The sequence below is a fragment of the Vanessa tameamea genome, chromosome 15, assembly GCF_037043105.1.
Source record: "Vanessa tameamea isolate UH-Manoa-2023 chromosome 15, ilVanTame1 primary haplotype, whole genome shotgun sequence".
Taxonomy (NCBI): Eukaryota; Metazoa; Arthropoda; class Insecta; order Lepidoptera; family Nymphalidae; genus Vanessa; species Vanessa tameamea.
In genome coordinates this window covers 7,695,343-7,716,906 of record NC_087323.1, presented here as the reverse complement: position 1 = coordinate 7,716,906, position 21,564 = coordinate 7,695,343, and the positions used below count along the sequence as shown (strand labels likewise).

The window sequence follows — 21,564 nt, the reverse complement described above, 5'->3', positions numbered from 1 at the left end:
GTTTTTGATTTTCTATTTCTCTTTATTTTTTGGTTTATTATAATGTTTTGCGCGCTCATGCCTCTTGTTTTATGTGAGATTTTAACTATAAAATTCGATTTTTAAATCTAGGATGATAGAAAGAGAGAAATCACTGTTTCACTAAACGTTCCCTAAACAATTTTTATAAATAAGCAAGTATTTTACAATTTGTTTAACAATTTGTTAGTTCCGTACATAAAGATGAAATACAAACGGGTGGATAAATAGAGTTACTCATATAGTTTACAATCTTTGTGTTTTTCCTCACATATTTCACTTTTAGCAAGAAATTCGTCGTTTGTGGGTAGATGTCTATACAAAAATGATGCACCGTGCGTTTTATCAAAATCATCTTTTTTCTCACCAAAAACCGCCTCTTGCATTTTATTTATAAATGGTGTTATTTTACAAACAAAAAGTCGAATACAACTAGTTTCTTCTTTAGATTCCTGTTCCAGAATAAGATCGTCTATCAAATTTGGTAGAGAATCATTTCTAGCTGTCGCTAAAAGATCTTGAAGTTTTCTTGAATTTTTATTAAGAATCCATTGCGTAAAATCATCAGATCGGTATGGTTTGTTAGTACGTCTAGGTCCTGCCAAGAACGTTGTGATCTGAAAAGATAAATGTTTATCATTTATTTACTCTTTTTGTTTTAAACATATTATTCAATAAATTTGAAGTTATGTATCAGTGAATACAAGCAGAAATATCCGAAAAACAGTTAGCACGAGTGACATAAGACTTTTCATATTATTCAATCTAACTTTGGTGTATATTGCATTTATATTGATACATTAAAGCAGTCTTGATACTGCTCAATAAATATTATAAGCGAAAAATAAATTATAAACTTTTTGTTGTTAAAAATAAGATATTAATAATTTAAATACAACCTTTGCTTATAAAAAAATAGTAGGTACATCATATAAAATATAATACATTACAATAAATTCATGGGAATATTTTAGGTTTAACCAAGTATTAAGTTTGCCTTGCTTGATACCATGATATTATAAATCTATTCACTCCCTAAGGCTAATTCATTTTATCACCGTTCATTAGTATTGAGATTGGAGTGACCCGTGCTACAAGATGTAAATATTATTAACATTAGATTATATGATTACTTTGTTATTAAGTTTTACGTCTTGTTTACCTTAGAAGGGCCCGCTTTCGTAAGTGAATATATATACTATATTTCAAATCATGAAAACGGTAAATTGTATAAGTAAATGCTGTACCATACCTAAACATTTATTTTTATTTTTTTTTAATAAGTCTATGAAACTATCTTAATAAGTATTTATGATATATTTTTTAGTTAATTGTGATATTAAAATAGTTCATATAAAACTTGTAACAAAATAAAAGGGCATTCAATTTTAAATAAAAGTATACCATATACCTAAATAGATTTAAAAATAAATATTGTTAATTTTCTTATTTTTAATTCCAACATAATTACGCTTACTGTTTTTGAATCTGTTTTCGTTTATGTAAAATACAATAGAAAAACGTCATTACCATTTGAGCGACAAATATGAGTGCGTTGACGGCGACTGCACTGATTTGTTTCGGCTGAAGACCCAGCAATCGTACCAAATGACGCAATGGTGACATCGAATAAGGAACCTCATTTGTATTGTAACTATGTTTATTTTCTTCTGAATAATTTTCATTATTATTATATTCATTGGAATTGTCAGGTTTTGGGCGCTTATTGTTTAAGGATATATTAGGTTGAAAGGCACGAACAACAAAATCAGCAACTTTGAGTGCAACTGATTCGGATCCTGAAAGAAATATATAAATTTATGTATAATAAATATTCTATAATTTATGTATAATGATACTGAATGATTTTTATGAAACCGCGGTGGCTCAGTATATGGTATACCTTGAAAGGTACCTCAAAGGGTACCTTGCGCGTTGAAATGTTGGCCTCGCTTGAGTTTATTCCGCAGTAAGAAAACATTTGTAATAAGTATCAGAAATTTTGATACAACTGCTAATTAAATAAATTATAATAAAAATACTAATATATATAATATATTTTTTAGTATCATTTTATAATACAAAAAACGGAAACAACATAAAAATATAGTTTTTTATTCTAAAACGTAGGAATAAATTGTATCAATGATTGAAACATACCCAAAAAATCCTTAGCAAATTTTATTCCAGTATTCAAGTGATGTAAAATACTATCACTTCTATGTTCTTCATTTCCTGCTACGATTTGAATCATAAGAAAACAAATAACAAGTGACGCCATCTTGAGATCGCAAACGACACTACAAAGAGAGTATGTAACTGTCGGTTCTAAGCTATGCTTCGGTTCTCCATGTGATGGCTGCGCAAGCGCAATCATCGCAGTAGAGCGTAAAAAGTTGTCTCATTATTTTTACACAATATAGGCTGTTCATATAAGTTAATGTACACTATTTATTAACAAAAAATCTGATTTACTTATACGCGTCTTATTATACACGTTTATATGTAAAACTAATAAGAAATATACCTCTACGTAAAGTTTCCAAAAAGTTCCGATAGATGTCAGTGCGTGTCATGAAATTCTATATAATATTAATATATATGTATGAATCGAATGGTTTTGTAATTTTAAGTACATCCTTATGTATACTCATTTTATAAAAAGGAAAATTAGTTTTTGTTAGTATGTAGGGTGTAACCTCCGAAACTTATGAACCAATTCTAAAAAAAAGTCACTGTTAGAAAGCTATGTACTTACATTATTCCTGAGTTCTGTAGGGTATGAAATGACTTTAAGTATATAATATAATTTTGTCTATTAATAAATTGAACATTGAAAAGAATGAGTTATTTTCTTTACTTTCTTTTCTCAACGTGTAAATTTTTACATTAAATTTTAAAAAGATAGATGTATTCCGCCGTGGACTTTTCTGTAGGTATTTTAGACTTCCAATTCACTCATTCATATGTTTAATGTAGGGATGTTTTAAGATTTTGTCAGTATAAACCATACTACTGCTCTTAAAGTATGTTGGCTTCATTATGATATATTGTAGTGTAATATCAAGATTTAATACATTTAAACCTTTCGTAACAAATTATGAACAATATTTAAAACTGCATATTTTAGAACACGTAAACGGAAGACATAAGACGGAAATGTGATTTTATTTATTGTAAAAAAATGATAATACCATAGAACTCAAGTTAGATTTTATAATCTTTAATACATTCACATCACCATGTATATGGTTTGATTCTTACATACTTATTGACGACAAAGAGAGAAAAAACAAAAGAACAATAGACTTTTAAAAATATTTGAACTCCAATATTAAAAAAAAATTAATTAAGCACACGCGCTTGGAAGCATAAATGGATCATCATACTCAAATATAATTCAATTTTAACAATGTTACATACATAAATGTCGAACGTACAACTTCCTTTTTTTGAAGTCGATTAAAAAGCGTTCACGTAGCAAGTAATTAATAAATACATAGATATACTTACACGTCTACTTTTTTCTCAATAATTGACAAGTTTATATGGCCGCTACTTGACTGTTGCGCTTAGTAGACCGCAATAATCTTTCTTTCACGCCGTCGTGATAACTTCTTAACTATGCAGGGACCAGTGTCACGTAGATCAACCTGTGAGCAACAATGCTATGTTATGTTTTCATAATATTAATACTGTGTCGAAATATTACTATGGATATAACCACAGAAGAAGTTCAATATCTTAATGAGTTGACTATAGACAAACTGTTACAATTAAAGAATTCGTTAAAAGATTTTTCCACCGAATACGATAATGTGACGGTCACAACACCAGCGAATATAGAAAACTTTGGCGCCCAAGCGATGGCTTTTAAAGCACCGCTTATTAAAAGGATGGAGTATGAAGGGATATACAAAAAAGGCGGATACGGAAAAATAAGTAACATTTTCTCAATATCAGTTACAACATTAGCCTTTCTTGCGTTTGGTGGATATTTATTATGTCTTATTGTGCAAGCTGTGAAATCAAAACAGAATACAATAGTTACAACTCCGACACCGACATTGTTCGTTAACGCAGGTATCAAGAGGCCTCAAACCACTTTTAGTTCATACGGACGCCGGAGGAGAGCAAAAAGAGGCTTACAAGATGTAGATGTCCCTCCCGAGGAAATGTTTTCTGCGTTGTTGCATCTTTGCGAGGGCTACGCTAAATGGAGTAAAGGGCGAAAAATGTAATTACAATTGAAATAACCTTTGACATAGTTTTAAATAAGACATACAAGGTTTTCATTTTTTATTTTAACGGATATAAGCGAATATAAAATCTTGGTATTTAACATCGGTTTTAAATAAAATTAATAAAGTTATTTACTATACTACATTTTTTATATTCCATTTATACATATAATTGTATATATAGTATACAATTATATGTAATTCATTATTGACCATTTGCATTTACTCAATTTTTTTTTCAATTTAAGTAGTGGATTTAAAAGTTTAACTATAAAATTGTAAAAAGAAATATTAAGTAAATAATACTATTTCAATAAAAATTTTGATAGTAGAGAGTGAATTGATAATATACTAAGCGTAGCCGCAAGCTGAACACACTGTCGGAATCTTTACTAATATTACAGATGCGAAATGAAGTACATATATAATTTAACTAGCTGTCGCCCGCGGCTTTACTCGTTCGTCGTTTTAGGGGGTTGGTTGTTGTTTGGTTTATTTTTTATTTTAAAGAAGTGTCACTTTATTTTACGATTCATAAAAATCGATCATTAAATATCATTAAGGGTATTAAATATAAATTTATTAACATACGAATTGATAACATTAAGTGCTTAAATATATACAAATTTGCGATACAACGGGGAAATGCTGCTAGCATTCTTGCTATCATTCCACGCGGTCAAGATTTAAACAGTAACTATTTTTTAATTCATTAAATATTATTAAATATCAAGGCGAAGAATTAATTATTATCAGCACCTACATGACCAAAATAATTCCAGTGAAATAGATTGTTCTTTCAGGAACATCTCATTGTTACAATTATAACACATTTAAATTAGTTTCATTTTTGATGCATTTCTATTAAAATAATATTAATTCAACTTTTTACATGATATTCTGTACGCTCATTACTTATCTACCGACACAAGGTTTATGTTCATTGTAAATCGTCTTTAACGGATGCGTACATCAATGAATATATAACTGAAAAACTGTAGAGATTAACCCCAATATAAATAAATTGTTGTAAACTTATAAATAATGTATAATTTGTAAGGATCAGCGCCAAATATTCATGTTACCGCATATTATACTAACAAGCATAAAAATCGTATGACGGCTGCTTATATTTAATGTGCACTAAATAATCGATGGTTATAAAATCCCGCCCGTTATGTAAAATACCGATTAATTTCCACTGAAATCGCAGCAAAACAGTGTTTACATTAAAAGCAGGAAGCCAGATTGCCCCGCCATATACCTATAATCTGTAAACGTTTTCAAACTGTCAAATATTCACGCTAACACCCAATAATAGCTGTATCTTCGTTTTAAAGATGCTATTGTATCTACCACTCGAGAATCGCTCTACTTACTTTTTCAACAAAATTGGTCCTCAATGTCTTTCTTTTAGAGTATGTTTTTGAGTGGATTGTTACAGTTTTTATGATATTTTGGTTGGCTAAGTAGAAGCGGGTAATGAGGGGTTCTGTGGTGGATCTGTCATCGGGCAAGATCTACTGTTTACAGCCCGGCACAAACGTACTTCGTTAAAACATATTAACGCATAGCCGCATCGTTCTTTTTAAATAATTTCTGTAATGTTTAGCGATTTACACGGAATATTATTTGAAATTAAACATCTGTTAGCAATGAAATCGTTTCAACGCTATATAGAAGTTTTGTTTATAATACTTTTATGTAAGTATGAAAATAAACTAAGCAAACTTTTTTATACGATTTTCCTTCAACTACTTGTTTTTCAGTAAATTTTTAATTTAAATAGCTGTTCTTTTTAATTTTTCCAGTACGTTAATTTTAAATGCCAACGTTGAGTTGAAAATCCTTGTTATTTAAACTATTGATTACGTTAAAGATAACAAAATGCCTCCGACGACGTCGTCGGTGGTGTAGATAAGGGCTCATACACACCACATGTCGGTCGGCGATGATTTGTTACATGTTGTTCATTGGGAACCAGCAGTAGTCTTATAAGTGTTTACCAAAACAAAGTAAAAAACAAATGTTTAATGCGCATCTTCACGTTGGTAACTTATTTGTTTATAATTGATTCAGTTCTGTTTTACAAAACACACTTTGAAGAAATATTAGTAAAATTTATTAGTCTATACACGTTTAATCTTTGTATAGTTATTACTTTTTTCTTTACATTTTAAGTACATTAAATTACTAATACTACCTATATTTTAATTTGAATAAATAATTAGATACCCACTACCAACTAGCAGTAACAAAAGTCACATTTATATTTTTTATCTATTTATAAAATAATTTCCTTCTGAGCGAATTTGCGCCATCAGCTGTTTCAGCCTGTTTTGTAAAACAGGTGTATCCTTTATTCAGGTCTCATATTCCCATGTTCCGATGAGACGACAATCCGTCACGACTGAAGAAAGATCCGGTGTAAAGACAACGCCTTACTTGCCGAGTCTCTTATTGTAATATACCCAACTTTCTGACATAGAGGTTGCTAATAGGAGTTTTTTTATAGAAGAACGCAATAAGTTTTTAGAATCTCGGCTTTTAGACCAGCTTAAAGTGTCGAGAGTATAGATTTTTATTTTTGGAATATTGATCTATTATGGCAAAATAGAAAACTGCTTATTTAATAAAAACGAGGATATTTTTTCATGAGCTTCATACATCCTTACACACTTACTTAAGACATACAAATGCACAGGAATGCAGATATATGTAGAAAACACGTAAAAAAGATAAATGTTGCGGATACTCGTAAAGTGTACCTACATGGAAATCAAAATCGTTAAAACATATGTAATTACACCGTTTATTATGATTATCTTTTATGCACGTTAATACGACACAAATGGAAACGAAATGACCTTTAGGTCAAAGGTTTACGATGAAATGATTTTCAACTAAATTGAATCTGACGCAAATCACGTCGTAAAGTGACTGAATACATTATTGGACGCGATCGATTTGGGTGTTACGGGTAATAGCCTAATACCACGTAAGGTGAATGTGAATGTCGAGAATATAATTACTAGTACGATTTGGAGGTACTGCAATTTCGATTAACTTATTTTAGTGTAAACGGTATGTAAACTTAAACGAAACCGAACCCCTGCCATCAATCCCAAACACTAGAAACAACAACAAAGATACATGTTCGAGGTACTGTTTTTCATTCGTTAGAATAAAACAAATGTTTGTGATGATTTAGCAAAACGGATGCGGCGCATGTTCTCTTGCAGCCTGAGTAACTGTTGAAAATGCTGAGGTATATTTTTACTTAGCTAGAATGCAGCGAAGAATTGTACGGGATATGTTTATATTATTACTTATAGTATATAGATAGATTACTTTATCTATGAATAAAACGATTACAGCACGTCCTGCGCCATCGAGCACTAAATTGATAATAAACATGAAATAATCAGATTAAAACTTATATTTGCTTGTCCAATTTCAGTTTAGGCATTACGTCTCGATTAAAAATATTTTAGAATTTAGGTAAGCAGACTACAAAAATAATTATTCGTTTTAAAAAAAATCACAAATCGAAAATTATTTTCGATTACAATCTTGCAAAAAAATATTTTTTTAAAATATATAAATACAATACATTAGGCAATATTTGTTAAGTCGTCTGTATTGTATATTGCTCTCGCAATATAATTTTAAATAAGTCTTTACTTATGTTTAACACTCAAATACAAGGAAATGTATTAAACATAGTTCAAATTCCAAACTCATAAAGTTTAGTTGATATATAATTATTTTATATAAGATATCGCTTCTTAGGAAACCGTTAGTATTAGTTGTATATTATATACTAGACTAATGATACAGCTAGTTACCGTGCGTACGGGCATATATTCACTTAGACTTTACATTAAGAAACTAACAATAAATATCTCAGGCTACAAAATACATCGCGCACTCTGTTGACAAATCCCGCAATAAAATATAAGCATTTACAATAAAATTAATTATTATTTACACGGTGCAGTCGACCATGATCTGACGATGGAATATAAAGGACATGGATATAAATTAAGTTACTTTAAATTTATTCCTAATTTGTATTTTTTTTTATTCTAGTTTTTTTAAGGGGCCTTTATAGGCAGCCTATATGGCGGCCCCAATTTGTAAAATTAAAATGTACTTAATACGAATTGAACAATGTTTAAAACAAGGCTTCTCTCATTATAAATAATAGAATTCTATAAAAACCCCGCAGTAATCTTACTTAATATTTTATTGATGCTAAACTCTGTCTGTCTGTTTGTCTATGAGTCTGTTATACTGTTACAGCTAAACTACTGAAACGATTTTGATGAATTTTGGTACGGAGCGAGCTTATACCCCAAGGAAGCATATTGGGTACATTTTTACCCTTCAAGAAGCTAAGCTTGCATATGATATATCGGTTATATTATGTAATTTATTGGATTTCCGTCACAAACTGGATTCCACGCGGGCAATCAGGGCGGGTATAGCTATTAAGAAATATTTGCAAAGTTTCAAAACGTTACGATACGAAAATAAGAAGTAGATAAAATTAATTTACTGGATTTGTATACATTCTCAGTACATACATAGTATACATATTTCAAATCTTAAAACAACTATAATTTATTATAAAAATATAGAACATGAGATGAACATTTGTTATCAGATGACAATAGATGTAGGAAAGTAGCTTATAGGCTATCTAAGGCTTGTTAATTAAAATCTATTGTAAGACAAATATGTATTATAGAATAATCTAATTATGTTTTTACTTTATGATAAGCCAATCACATTAGGTTATTCTATCAAAAATATTACATTGTATTATTATATTTCTTTTTAATTATTTAAAAATTAAATGATTGGCCCATGTCCACACAATTCAGCCGGCAGTTCCGCCATGCTGGAGGTCCAGGGACCCCGCGGCGCCCTGCTTTATCGCACGCTGCGCGCGCGCCGGACACCTCGCACCCCCCACGCCCTAGCTGTAGGCTCACCACATTTATTGAAAAACTCATTCGCTATTTTATTACCCGATTTAAGATGATTGTTATGTGAATGGAAAAAAATGATGTTTATTTAAAATGGAGGAAATTAAAACACATTTATGTTTAATCCCAATCTATAAATATGGAATTTAAAACATATCAATATATTATAGACGTATCTAAGGTTCGTGCAATTGGTTATGCGTAACTTCCGCTCTAATATGGACATATTGAATTTCCAATATTACATATTACTAGCATTAAAATGAACAGTGGGACCACTGTTATGGGAATTTGAAGAGAAAACATAATAATAATATTATATCAATATATAAATTTTTTTATACCTAAAAATAATAATTGTATTCACTTCTAAACTTTGACATTTCAAAATGAAATCATTATTAGCCACTGATTAAAATTCATAAGTAATTAACTCATTTCTTAATAATATATTATGCCATATATACATAAAGCTTTAGGGAAAAAATGTTCTAGTGGTTCATGCGTTATTTTGAAAATGTTACACGTTATTAATTGTTACCTGTTCTGCATTACTGGATAAACATAATTGTATATTAATTATTGTGCTATAGCACAATTATTAATAATTGCTTATCTAAATGATTTATGTCAAGTAAGACGAATGTCTTACTCTTAGTAGCTTTTAAAAAATGTTTTGTCATTTATTTGTCATACTTATCAACATCAGTGGTCAAAAATATGGCTAAAATAAGTATAACAAATCTTGATGTCAGAAGTTCAACTATAAAAACTATTTCGAAGAGCAGTAAATAGAATCGTTTCAATAAGAAATTGTGTAATGTCCTTACCTATCAATATTTGGACGTATACTTATTCGGGTAATTTTCGATATTACGGAATATCTTATGGAAAATATTTTCTATGAATACAAAGTTTAAGAGGATGAAATTTTAAATTAGCAAATCGCATATATCCCTATGTAGCATTGCAGTGCATACAACGTAGCGTAGTTTACGGCCATCCCGCGGCAATCATAATTCGTCTCCAGCCTCCGCGGCCTCTCAGGCGTCTCTCGAGACTTTTATTGTGATTTACACGCGTATAACCTTTGTGGCTTTTTGCAGTTTTTGCACGAACTTACGACTAGTTGGCGATTACGACGCTTGTTTGACATAACTGTTCAATATCTCGCTTATATTCTAGTGTATTTTAATATTTAAGTATTTAAAAAAGTCTTTTAAGTTTCCTGTTTTTGTCGAATGATTATTAATTAGTTTGCTTGTAGTTTATGCTATTTAGAATTTTGTTCTCTATTTTTATCGATAGATAATAATTAAACGGAATAGCATCAATTACATATCCATACCGCATGGGAGTCCAACTTTAGAGTAGGTGTTCACATTTATTTATAATAAGAATTCTTTATAAATAATTTTAATATTGCTGAATAACAAAGATATTCTTTTAAAATGAAGCTATCACTTATTTTGTTCCAGATTTTGTTCGCTTGCTTTATAGTATGAGTACAAATGGGAATTATTTCATTTCAGTTTATTTCATACATTTTTTTGAAGATAAATGATAATATGACTCGAATGATAATAATCGTCACCTTCCCCAATTAAGACTGGCATCGTAACAAATATACCACCAACACTAGCCACTTCTAACACCGTCACTACGTAGCTAATAACGGGATGTAAGGTGCCTCAAATCACAGTTCGGGACGACAAAAAGTTATTGAACTATTCTGTTAGTAAAATAGTATATGGTAATGATAACATTAGGATGGTCTCATCAGTTTGGAAGTTATTAGGGCTTGTACTCCCGTCCCGGAATCGGGTCCGGTTATCCTGTCGAATCTACCGGCTCATCAGATTGAGAGTGAATGAATAGAGTGAGCACTTGTTATTTCATACATTTATGCCATATCCAATGCAGTTAGTGGGAGCCTACAGTAAAAATCACATTATCATCGCGTATCAAAAGTATTCAATCCATCTTTAACATAAAAAAATCGTTTTAACGTCATCTTCGAAGAATAAACTGCTTGATTATAAAAATTAAAATATTTTACGAATGTTTGGATTGTACAATAAATATTTAATGATTATCGAAACGACCATGCTCAGTTTTTATATTAATATTGTTATATTGTTATCAATAAATCAAATCTAAATTTTAGTTTTTTTCGTAGCCGTTAGAAATGAAATTAACAAATTTGCTATATTAGTAAATAAAAGAATCGATTAAATTAATCGATATCATGCATAAATAAAATCTTTCGTCCTGACTGACTGACAACACACAGCCTTAACAACTGAGTCTAAAGAGCCGAAATTTGGCACATAGGTATACTTTATAATGTAAGACACCGCTAAGAATGGGTATTTGGAAATTTTAAATTCAATGGGTTACCCCGTGGAGTGTTACTGTCTATGAATATTGACTCTATGGCAACTAGTTTAGCGTAAATGAATAATGTTCATTCTAGAGTATATTTAAAGGCGGATTTTATTGTATATATACCTATGTCCAATTTTTCATTCTGTATAGATTATTTGTAGTCGTAAAATGCAAATTACACAATAAATAACTCTCTACAATTCGCTTTTAAATACGATTGGCGATCGATATTCGAAGGATATATAGAAAACACATTATATTTTTTAAATTACCTTAAAAAAAACAGCTGTCCAGAGATATATCAATATATTAGGTAATTAAAACGCAACGATACTTCTCTGAAAATTCTCAGCTATAAAAATCTCATAAAAATCTTTAATCATAATGGCCTATTGGATAATGAATATAAATCATAACGTTATTGATTGAAATTAATGCCATTTACACATTAGGTATTTCTATAAAAAAGTCTTTATATCGAACTGATTCTTATAAGTATTCGTCGATAAATATTAAATTTCATAGAGGACGTTATAGAATACGATTATGCAAATATTATTAGTTCTTAATAAACAGTTTAAGCATTTGATGGGCGCGCCACACGAGACGAACCTAATTATAATAAATATACAACAGCACATTAGAATCGATCAAGTTCCATAGTTCGTGTAATTTATCGGAACTAATAAACATGATGTACGGTTATCGTTATAATTATTTATTTTTTATTATTGTTATGTATGAACAGATAATATTAGCTGTTATAGGATCCGTGGAGTTCACCACGATGTTGTTATTTATAGCGTTTATTGGATTCGAGCTTTTCCCGAGGCGACATACTCTTACTGATGATCACACGCGACTACTTATCATGTAACTCTTCGATATATCAGTACTATATTTCGATTTATTTTAGATACTTTCTTTCTTTCGTATTTTCGAGCTTTTTAAGTAATTTCTACAAAATATCATTACTGTACATGTCAAAAACTCAAGCTAACTAATTTATGATAATTTTTTTACTCTAGTAAATAATAGTGTAAAATTTAAACTGTTTTAATTCTTTTGTTGCCAATCTATTTTAATAGCAAAATTATATAGCCGCTACACGTAAAATTATGTTGAATCAATATTTAATAATTATAAAATGATCTATTTTGTTGCTTATTTATTGTACAACCGCTGTTTATAAAACGTTGGTTTCAGAATAGCCTCCAAGCGGCTCTTAAGCGAGACTCGTTCGGCAGACTTATGAGGATAATTCACGTCAACAATACACTTTATTAACAGAAGTTATGCGTCGTTTGATGATATCGCGTCTACAATTAAATATTAATATGTGTTCGAGAGGTCGTAGGCGGCCACTAAGAGATTTATTTAGCTTCTTAACGGCCCTTTGGATGCTGTTTAGTAACAATATGTAAGTTAAAGGTGAGAATTCTGATTAATGCTGCTTAGCCGTTCGTGTTATGTAGTTTAAGTTCTGTTTCTTGTGTCGTGTTTACTACTCATGTTTTTACTAAGTTATTATGAAGATAAAGAAAATTGTTTGTAATATAGTACATTTTAGTAGATATAGTTTTAACAATTATAATATTAATTTATAATGAATAAGGCCATATTATATTAGGAATAATTTTAGCTGCACAAAAAACAATTTTGTTTTACCAGGGGACCAGGACCAGGACCAGGTTCCATGACCGAAGTTGGTGACAAGCCTATCAAAATTATTTTCTGAGGCCTGGCAGGAGTCACGGGATGCCTTAGAGATGTTTTGTAAATTGTCTAAGGCCTTCGATTGTGTGGTCAGGATGTTAATTCAGTACGGCGTTAGTGGGCTGTCTCTCAATATTTTGTAATGTACTGTTAGACTAAATGTTAGACTTTATTGACTCTACCAAATTTTACCACTACCAATATTTATGGGTTGGCGAATAGATTATGCTCTCTCACTCTGCAGCATTTGCGGTTAAAAAAAAGTAGTCACTTCCACAGCATAATGTTCTGTTTTGATATAATACAGCCGATATCAATACGAACTTTATGTTGCAGAAAAAGTCTATTCGCACAAAACGATACCTGGGCACTAATCTTTCGTTAAAAAAAAACAATTATTTTAAGATATTAAAATATGGAATGTTCTCAATAAATAATAATAAATAACCTGATGATGTACGTAGTAGTACTAGAAACAAGCATAAGCTAGTTACGAATTTTTACCGATTACAACAGGATCCGATGAAACATTCAAAATAAGTCAACTGGTTGAAATAAAAAAAAACAATAAGGAACGTTTGTGTGTTAAAGGATATACTATATATACATATATGAAACTAATAATTTCTTAGATGTAAACCTTGGGGATGAACCGATCGCAGCCTTTCAAATATAATCGAATGTGAAAGATTCATTATAAATATAATTGTTGAAAATAAAAGATAAAAAAGTCCCACTGAGTTATCTTTTTAAGGTTTATATCAAGTCTGCGGAGTTTCTTAGCGAAACGGTGATATATTTTTTTGATTATCAATAAGTAATTGTACCTAATGCTTCTAATAATTCTATATCGCGATTTGAATCAACTCCATTGAAGTTCCATTGTTTTTAAATTAAATAATTAAATAAAAGACTGTAAATTCTGAGCTTCAGCCTGAAAGTTGGAAAGAAGTTTACGCTGCTCGCGATGTGCTCAGCATGCTTGAGGATACACATGTGGCAGAATTTCATCCGACACATGGCTTTTTCTCTCGGAGTTTTTCTTCGCCACCAGAAAAATCATTGGCACTTGTTCTTGATAACCCGCAATCATCAGTAAAGATTTGCCCTTGGGTCATGACGGCTCTATTTTATATTTATTGTTATATCTGACATTATTATTTTCTTTTAAGCCCGTTAAATTTGCCTGAACCTAGTTCTAAAATATAGAACGTTGTGAAATAATATAGAAAAGAAAAGAAACAGATATACGTAATTCTTGTTAGATTTATGTATTTATAACTATTTAAAGTATTTATTGGCGTATTAGTGATGCATATTATGACCTAATTTTCGTGTTCCAAAGTGTGAGATTCGATCTTAAATTCTTCAAACATTCACAGCGTAACTAACGATAATGATATCGATTTATAACAATTTGAAAACCAATAAAGCATTATACCGCAAGATCTCGAATAATATGCATATTGAGAAAGCGTGCGTGCATGAGAAAAAAATCCATAAATATGTAGAATGAACGAAAAAGTCAATTGATTGCCTCCTCCCGTACGTAAACATGTCTGTGAGCGCTCTCGTAAACTGTAAGAGGATATTTTTAACAGCGTCGATATTTAATATTTATGGCGACACAGACATCCAATATGAACCAACGATTTATATAAGTAATCGTCGTGGGTACCGATACCTACTAATTGATAATGCCCTTTATTGAATTTAGTAATAAAAATTGTGGTTTCTTTTATGCTTCTTTCGGTTGTTTCGATGCTTTTGTTTTATGGGATTTAAATGTTTTTTGTCAATTCGATATTGTAGATATAATCTCGGTTCATTTATAAATAAAAATAAAATGTTGTGTTAGTTTACGATACGATATGAATCTTAATTATCTACTAATATTAATTTTCTAGAGTTGTAAATTGTTTCTGTATTATGTTTAGGTATTAAAAGAAATATTTATTTAGTCTAGTTTATTTAATTATATTTATTCAATCATCACATTACCTACTGTTTTTTTTATTAATACCGATGATATGTTTTAAACAAAATGTAAAGTTCATATATGAATGATATTGTGTTCGTGTGCCTATAATTGTCATTCGGAATGTTTTAAAAACGCTTGAACCCTTCAAATTTTTGTATTTCAACATTTTTAATGTTCTTGTAAATTAAAGAAACGAAATGTTTTAAAACTGTGAACGTAACTTCTATACTGAAATCTGATTGAGATACCATAAAGTTTATGTGAAATGCAGGTAATGGAGCAACGGCGCGGTTATTTATCAAGAAACGAACAACACCAAAACTATGGAATGTCGGAATTTCGATCTCGATAACGGAATGTGGCAAATGCTCTCAATAGGTCCGAGCGTGTTAACAAACGGTTGGATTGAACTTTATTGATAGATCGGAGATGCAGTTAAACTTAGTTGTACTCTAAGGGTTCACCTTCCTCATCCATCAGTAGCTACTTTTATAAGAGGAATAACCGATTACCGATAACATTTTTTCTTTTCTTTTTTCTAAAATTGAGCGTTTACAGTTATTAGGAAAGGACTTTGTTCTCCTAGTAAGTAAGAAACATTTTTACGATATGTGTATATTAAAAACTTACAATATCTTAATTTTGTTTAATTTTCATCCGATATCTCCACATGGCTCAACGGTGAATAAAATTTTTATGATCTAAATTAGAGAGCGTAAAAAGTATGTACATAATAGCAATTTCTGTATCATAACATTGAGCAGATAAATGGCAAAAAAATAATACCGTTTTTTTCAAGGTGGCGCCTAAAGTTCGTAGGAAATCTTGGACGTCAGTAGTAGTTAATTATTTTTTAAGCCTCCTATATATAACACATATATATTAATTTTTTTATTGACGTTAAGACTGTATTAATATTGGTATAGAGACCAAAATTCAAATTATATTGAAATATTGCTCGTAAAATTTACACGAAGTCAATACGATACAATTCCACAAAACAAAGTTATTTTAAAAAAATAATTATAAATAAAACCACATGAGACATGAAAGATCAGCGAACGTTGTTCCCGATTAAGGAAGGATGTTGCTCTGTTTGTTAGTTCAACTACTTATATCCATTCGAATGGTCTAATTGTGGCGTGGCGTATCTCGGTGATCGGGCGATAACATTGACTTTATAGTCAAAAGTGCCGTCGATACAAAATATTTTCGAAGATATTACAATTTTAAAATGCAGGACATAGCGGTTTGTATTGACTAATGACAAAAAGCTGTGAACGTTGTGTAAGACATTCTGTAGTATATTTATTATCAGCATTGCACTCGTGCGAAGCCGGGGCGGGTGGCTAGTCTATGGCTACATTTAGAACTTAGTATCTGAAGGCTCGTTGTTACTTATTTTTATTGATAATCTTACGATTTAATAATGAGTATTGTTAAATAGTGTGTGCGCTCGCCCTAAGCAGTAATAAATCTCCTCAAGAAGTGATTTCCGGAAAGTCATTCGAATCAGAATAGCAAGACGGCCATAAGATGCACCCGTTTGTCGATTTAAAGATCGAAACCGCGATAAATTAACTTAATTTGTCAGTTATGACCATTATCCTTCTTTTAGATTTTTTATTGTGTTGTAAATTGTTTTTAAGCAAATTGAAAATATTTTAGTGATAAAAATAATATTAATCTGTTCATTGATCAAAAATATCTCTCAATATTAAAAGATGATTCGCATTACGCATACCCACGGACTAAATTCCCTTAACGCCCTTAATACAGTTTCAGAACTGTTTATTTTGAAAAGAAAAATGTTTGCGGGAATTTGCAGATTACAAGATATATTGCAATATTGCTTACGGAAAGTAAATGATTATAGTTATAATTCAACGTTTCGCTGATATCTCGCACGTGTGGGGATGCAATACATTTCGAGGCAAATCTTTTGATCCTATTGACGTTCGGTTTACAAGGAGATACGGAGCTCACTCGCGCTGTATTGAAATATGATTTATACACATTCAGAGCTTTGAGCAACTAGTTTAAGGGAATTAAGCACACCAATAGGTATGTATAGGCACACAAGCTGATGTGCCCACGACTTTGTTTGCGTGGAAATTGAACATTTACATCTGATCCGTTCTTAACTAAGGCTACCTACTTATTATGTTATGTAGGTACTTATATTCTTATCAAAATCTTTTATTATTTCTACTCACACAGACAAATATATATTTTAAATATTTCGTGCATTAAAATTTGTTTCAACAATTAAACATATTAAACATATTAACAAAAAATGTGTTCCATACGGTCCAGTGTATATGTATAGTGTAGAAATTGCTTTACATAATCTAGCTTAAATATGTTATAACCAAATCTTGTATTTAATTTAGTTATTTTTACAAAAATTCTTCCAGTTCGGATGTTTGTAAAATAAAAAATGTTTTAACAAAGAAACGGCCTGTAAATGTCTCACTTCTGGGCTGAGACCTCTTTTGCTTGCAATTGACGTGATAAAGAGACCCGCAACAATAACAATCAATACTATAAATAAGAAAAGCATCTACATGACCATGTATTTTCTAAAAAACAGCAATGCTTCTTATCAATCTTTCGGTTAAGTAATATTTTATATATTTTTTTAAAGTGTCTGTCTGACTTGTGGTGTCTTGTGGTGTCGAAATGGCCAATATGTCCCACACTTGATATGACTAAGGCTTACTGTCCTTTTGAGGAGAAGGTTTGGAGCTTAGCCTATCACCCTGCTACAATGGTGGATGGTGTTGGTTGATGGAATGTTTTCTTTCCGTCTATAGTGAGATAAATGAATGAAGACACGCTGTCCATCAAATCCATCTCTACTCCTAAAAAATGGTGCGAGTGGTCGAAGAGATCGTCTTCTTATCGATAAGACATACTTTGCACATCTTCTCATGCTGTATAATGATTTCTTTTTTGTATGAGGTGCATAAAGAGTATTTATTTGATATTATAAGCGTAGAGAACTGTTGTCAGTCATTACAGGGATATAAAAAAATGTTTGAATGACACTTGTTACCTATACAATATACCTTAAAGGCTAAAGTTGAAGACGAAGTGTTTTAACTATTAATATCAATATTCAAATCATAAGACAGTTCAGAACTTAATGGCACATATATATTTTTTAAATGACCAGCAAACCTGGCAGATTGTGTATAGTTATGTAAAATTATACCAATAATCAGGCGTTCGTTCGTACGAAAGTACATGTGCTGCTTCGCTGTTTAGTACCGAGTTACAACTAAGTGAGCAAACTTTCATGTTCTCTGAAAAAATGGGTTTTCTGAAAATTGGCTTAAATATCAAGCTGATTGTTAAAGATGTGGTAAAAAATGACGCCGGCTAGGAGTTTTACTGGCGAAGTCCGCATAGACCGATAGATGTATTTGTATTACATTATGAAGTTATACATTTATGAAACATACATACATTACATTTATTTACATTTACATACATACACATTACATTTTATGAAGTTATTCGACCCGTGCGGAGCCGCCAAAGGTATAAAGTAATGCTATGATACCTAGAAAATTAAAAATAGGCGTTTTTTAGCTGAACATAATTGTGGTTAGGGAGCTGACGAGCAGTGATTTGCTTATGTTAAAAATATAATAAATAATAATAAGAATATTTGGAGCTTATGAAACATTATCGATCGCATCTGAAATAGGATATGAAAATTGATTTCTAATTCAACCGTAGATTTTATAGAATCGAAAGTTGATTGGTACGCAATACAGTTCATGAAGAGGAACTATACCAATACTTACTTATGGTTTCCTAGTCTAGATATACAGGATGGTTTTAAAAACAACACATTCAGACGTATTGTGTAAAAAAAAGATGTATATTTCAACTGAGCATAGGCGGATAGAAAACTAACTGAAATTGATACTGCTCGTCTGGTATATTTTGGTTAATATATATGCATAGTACATACATAGTATTACATATGTCTTATGGCATGTTACTCTGCGTACGCTACAGAGGTTTAATCTGTTTTCATTTTAGAAACGAGAGCTGTCTATTTAAAATCTTGGAGCTTGAGGCTTACTTACAGTTACGTCACAATATTATTTATCATAAAATTCCATTTTTTGACTGTGCCAATCAATTAAAATAAAAAAAGCGTGGATACTACTGGCTACTTTTTGATTTTCGGCAGGATATATTTGATTTATATGAATTAATGAACATTAAATGATAATCTTGTATTTCACATGTTGGTAAAGAGTAACTATCTACGGAGTGTCTTCTCGATTGTTCTCAGTGGAATCTTTATAGATTCGAAATGTTGATGTTTTTATTTAATGTAGCTTTACATTAAATAAAATTATGTAAAATTACAAATTACAATTAAATTAAATTAAGTATATTTGATTTTGATTTTTGGCACGGGCACGATGTAAACCACATAAAAATGAAAAAATTTAATTTGCTTAGGTGCTCATATTTTTTCCATATCTAACTAAATCCTTATCTATCTATTACTATCTAACTATATCGCACTATATCCTTTAAATGTAACTATAATTTTATAAATGTGAAAGTATTTCTGTCTGCTTGATTTTCACAGCTAATTGATGAAACTTAAAAGTTACAAACCTCGGGGGAATGATAATTGATATAAAATGCTTGTTTAATTTAGCTGCTAATGTGATGTAATGTGTAATATGACATTAAACCTTATTTTTAATTTTGTTGGGCTGTTTTGGGTCTGCGAATCTATGCAAGTTCTCTAGGCATTTGTTTTCGCTTAATAGGTAATTCGGGATAGTCAGATTCGGGATTGTCAGAGAACGTTATCGGGGATAACATTCTCTGACAATCTGAAAAGTCATTGGTCCTGTGCTTGTTCTCTTTCCGATCGTATCGGATTGCCGTCCCGTCGGATTAAAAGGCAAGGGAATACGTGTGATATGTAGGCGAACATGCAATGTCTTCGACACATTTGCGTAGTTTCAGTTGATATATAATGAGCGAAATTGAACAGGTTAAGAGGAGAGTATAGACTCGGCCATATGACATAGGTACTTAGGAGACAATCAACCCTGTTATTTGTTTAATTTTGGAACAAAATAATTTCAAACGTTTTTGGAATTTCTATTATAGGATATATCGTCTCATAAAAAAATCACTGATGGTTTGATAACTGAAAAGTTAAGACTATTATTACTAATAATTTAGTTTAAAATAGATACCAACGTATTTGTTTGTAAGGAAATATTTTTTATTAGTTAAATTTATAAAGTTGTTCGCTTCACCTCCGGTAATTGTATTAGGTAAACAATAGCACGCGGCTCTGCGAGATGTAATGATTGCATCTATATCGGGTGCCGCGGATGGACCGCAGGTGTTTTCTGACAAGCAAAATAAACTGAATCGTAATCGATTTTAGAGTTAGAGCGAACAGTTGTTCGTGAATGGATCGTTGATGTATCAGGTATTTAAAGATTACATTTATCGGAGGTTAAAAAAATATATATTATTAGTATTATGGATCGTTTATAAGGAAATGGTAACATAAATTTTGAACAAAATAAAGGAGCTTTTGACGCCCGTGGACTAGGTGGACAAACGACCCAAAGTATATTTTGGATAACTGCAGGACAGAGGACAAGTCCGGCAGAGTCAAGAGTCCGGCTTTGAAATGAGTTTCAGAGTCATCATATTTTATACTGATGTATAAAATATAAACTCATGTAGGTATATATATTTTATTTTTATATTTTTCGGGTAGACATATGACTCCACTCCACCTGATAGTAAGTGGAAGTGGAGTCCAAACGCGAAGACGACCAGTATAGTCAGCAAGAATGAGCTGCACTAGTCACCCTCGCCATGCCGGCCCGCAAGATGCCTATTCACGCCTCGTTTGAAGAAACCCAGGTTATAGAAGATGGAACACGAGTGCTGGTAAAGAGTTCCATTTTTTGGCGGTGCAACAAAGAAAAGAGCTGCCAAATTTCTTAGGTGTATAGATTAGGTATTTATGGCCTACCTACTAATATATTAGGTCCTTTCAATATATGACTCAAAATAAGTGATGAGACTATACTAAGTAGAATACATTTAAATTTAACTATTTGTAATACACTATGCAATTTAAATATTTATTATTTGTTTGAAATCAATTACAATTATGCGATTAAATGGAAGGGAGATTAATGTTTTACATAGA

General features: G+C 31.0%; 2 protein-coding genes across 2 annotated transcripts; one reads left to right on the top strand and one right to left on the bottom strand.

Moving 5' to 3' along the window:
* Window positions 1–225: 225 nt before the first annotated feature.
* Window positions 226–2,328, bottom strand: LOC113399105 (uncharacterized). Its single transcript, XM_026638144.2, has 3 exons — window positions 2,179–2,328; window positions 1,549–1,817; window positions 226–635 (listed from the first exon to the last, which is right to left on the bottom strand). Exons 1-3 carry the CDS (start codon window positions 2,297–2,299, stop codon window positions 252–254), a joined length of 774 nt encoding a protein of 257 aa, XP_026493929.2. The 5' UTR covers window positions 2,300–2,328; the 3' UTR covers window positions 226–251.
* Window positions 2,329–3,683: 1,355 nt separating this feature from the next.
* LOC113399106 (uncharacterized) lies at window positions 3,684–4,259 on the top strand. Its single transcript, XM_026638145.2, has one exon. It carries the CDS (start codon window positions 3,684–3,686, stop codon window positions 4,257–4,259), a length of 576 nt encoding a protein of 191 aa, XP_026493930.2.
* The last annotated feature ends 17,305 nt before the right edge of the window (window positions 4,260–21,564 follow it).

Bases quoted from the DNA above. Each gene is read 5' to 3' on its own strand.
- LOC113399106 (XM_026638145.2), top strand. From the start codon at position 3,684: ATGCTATGTTATGTTTTCATAATATTAATACTGTGTCGAAATATTACT.
- LOC113399105 (XM_026638144.2), bottom strand. From the start codon at position 2,299: ATGGCGTCACTTGTTATTTGTTTTCTTATGATTCAAATCGTAGCAGGA. The intron at 1,818-2,178 runs GTATGTTTCAAT...TATTTCTTTCAG, and splicing joins ATTTGCTAAGGATTTTTTGG to GATCCGAATCAGTTGCACTC. The intron at 636-1,548 runs GTAATGACGTTT...TTATCTTTTCAG, and splicing joins TCATATTTGTCGCTCAAATG to ATCACAACGTTCTTGGCAGG.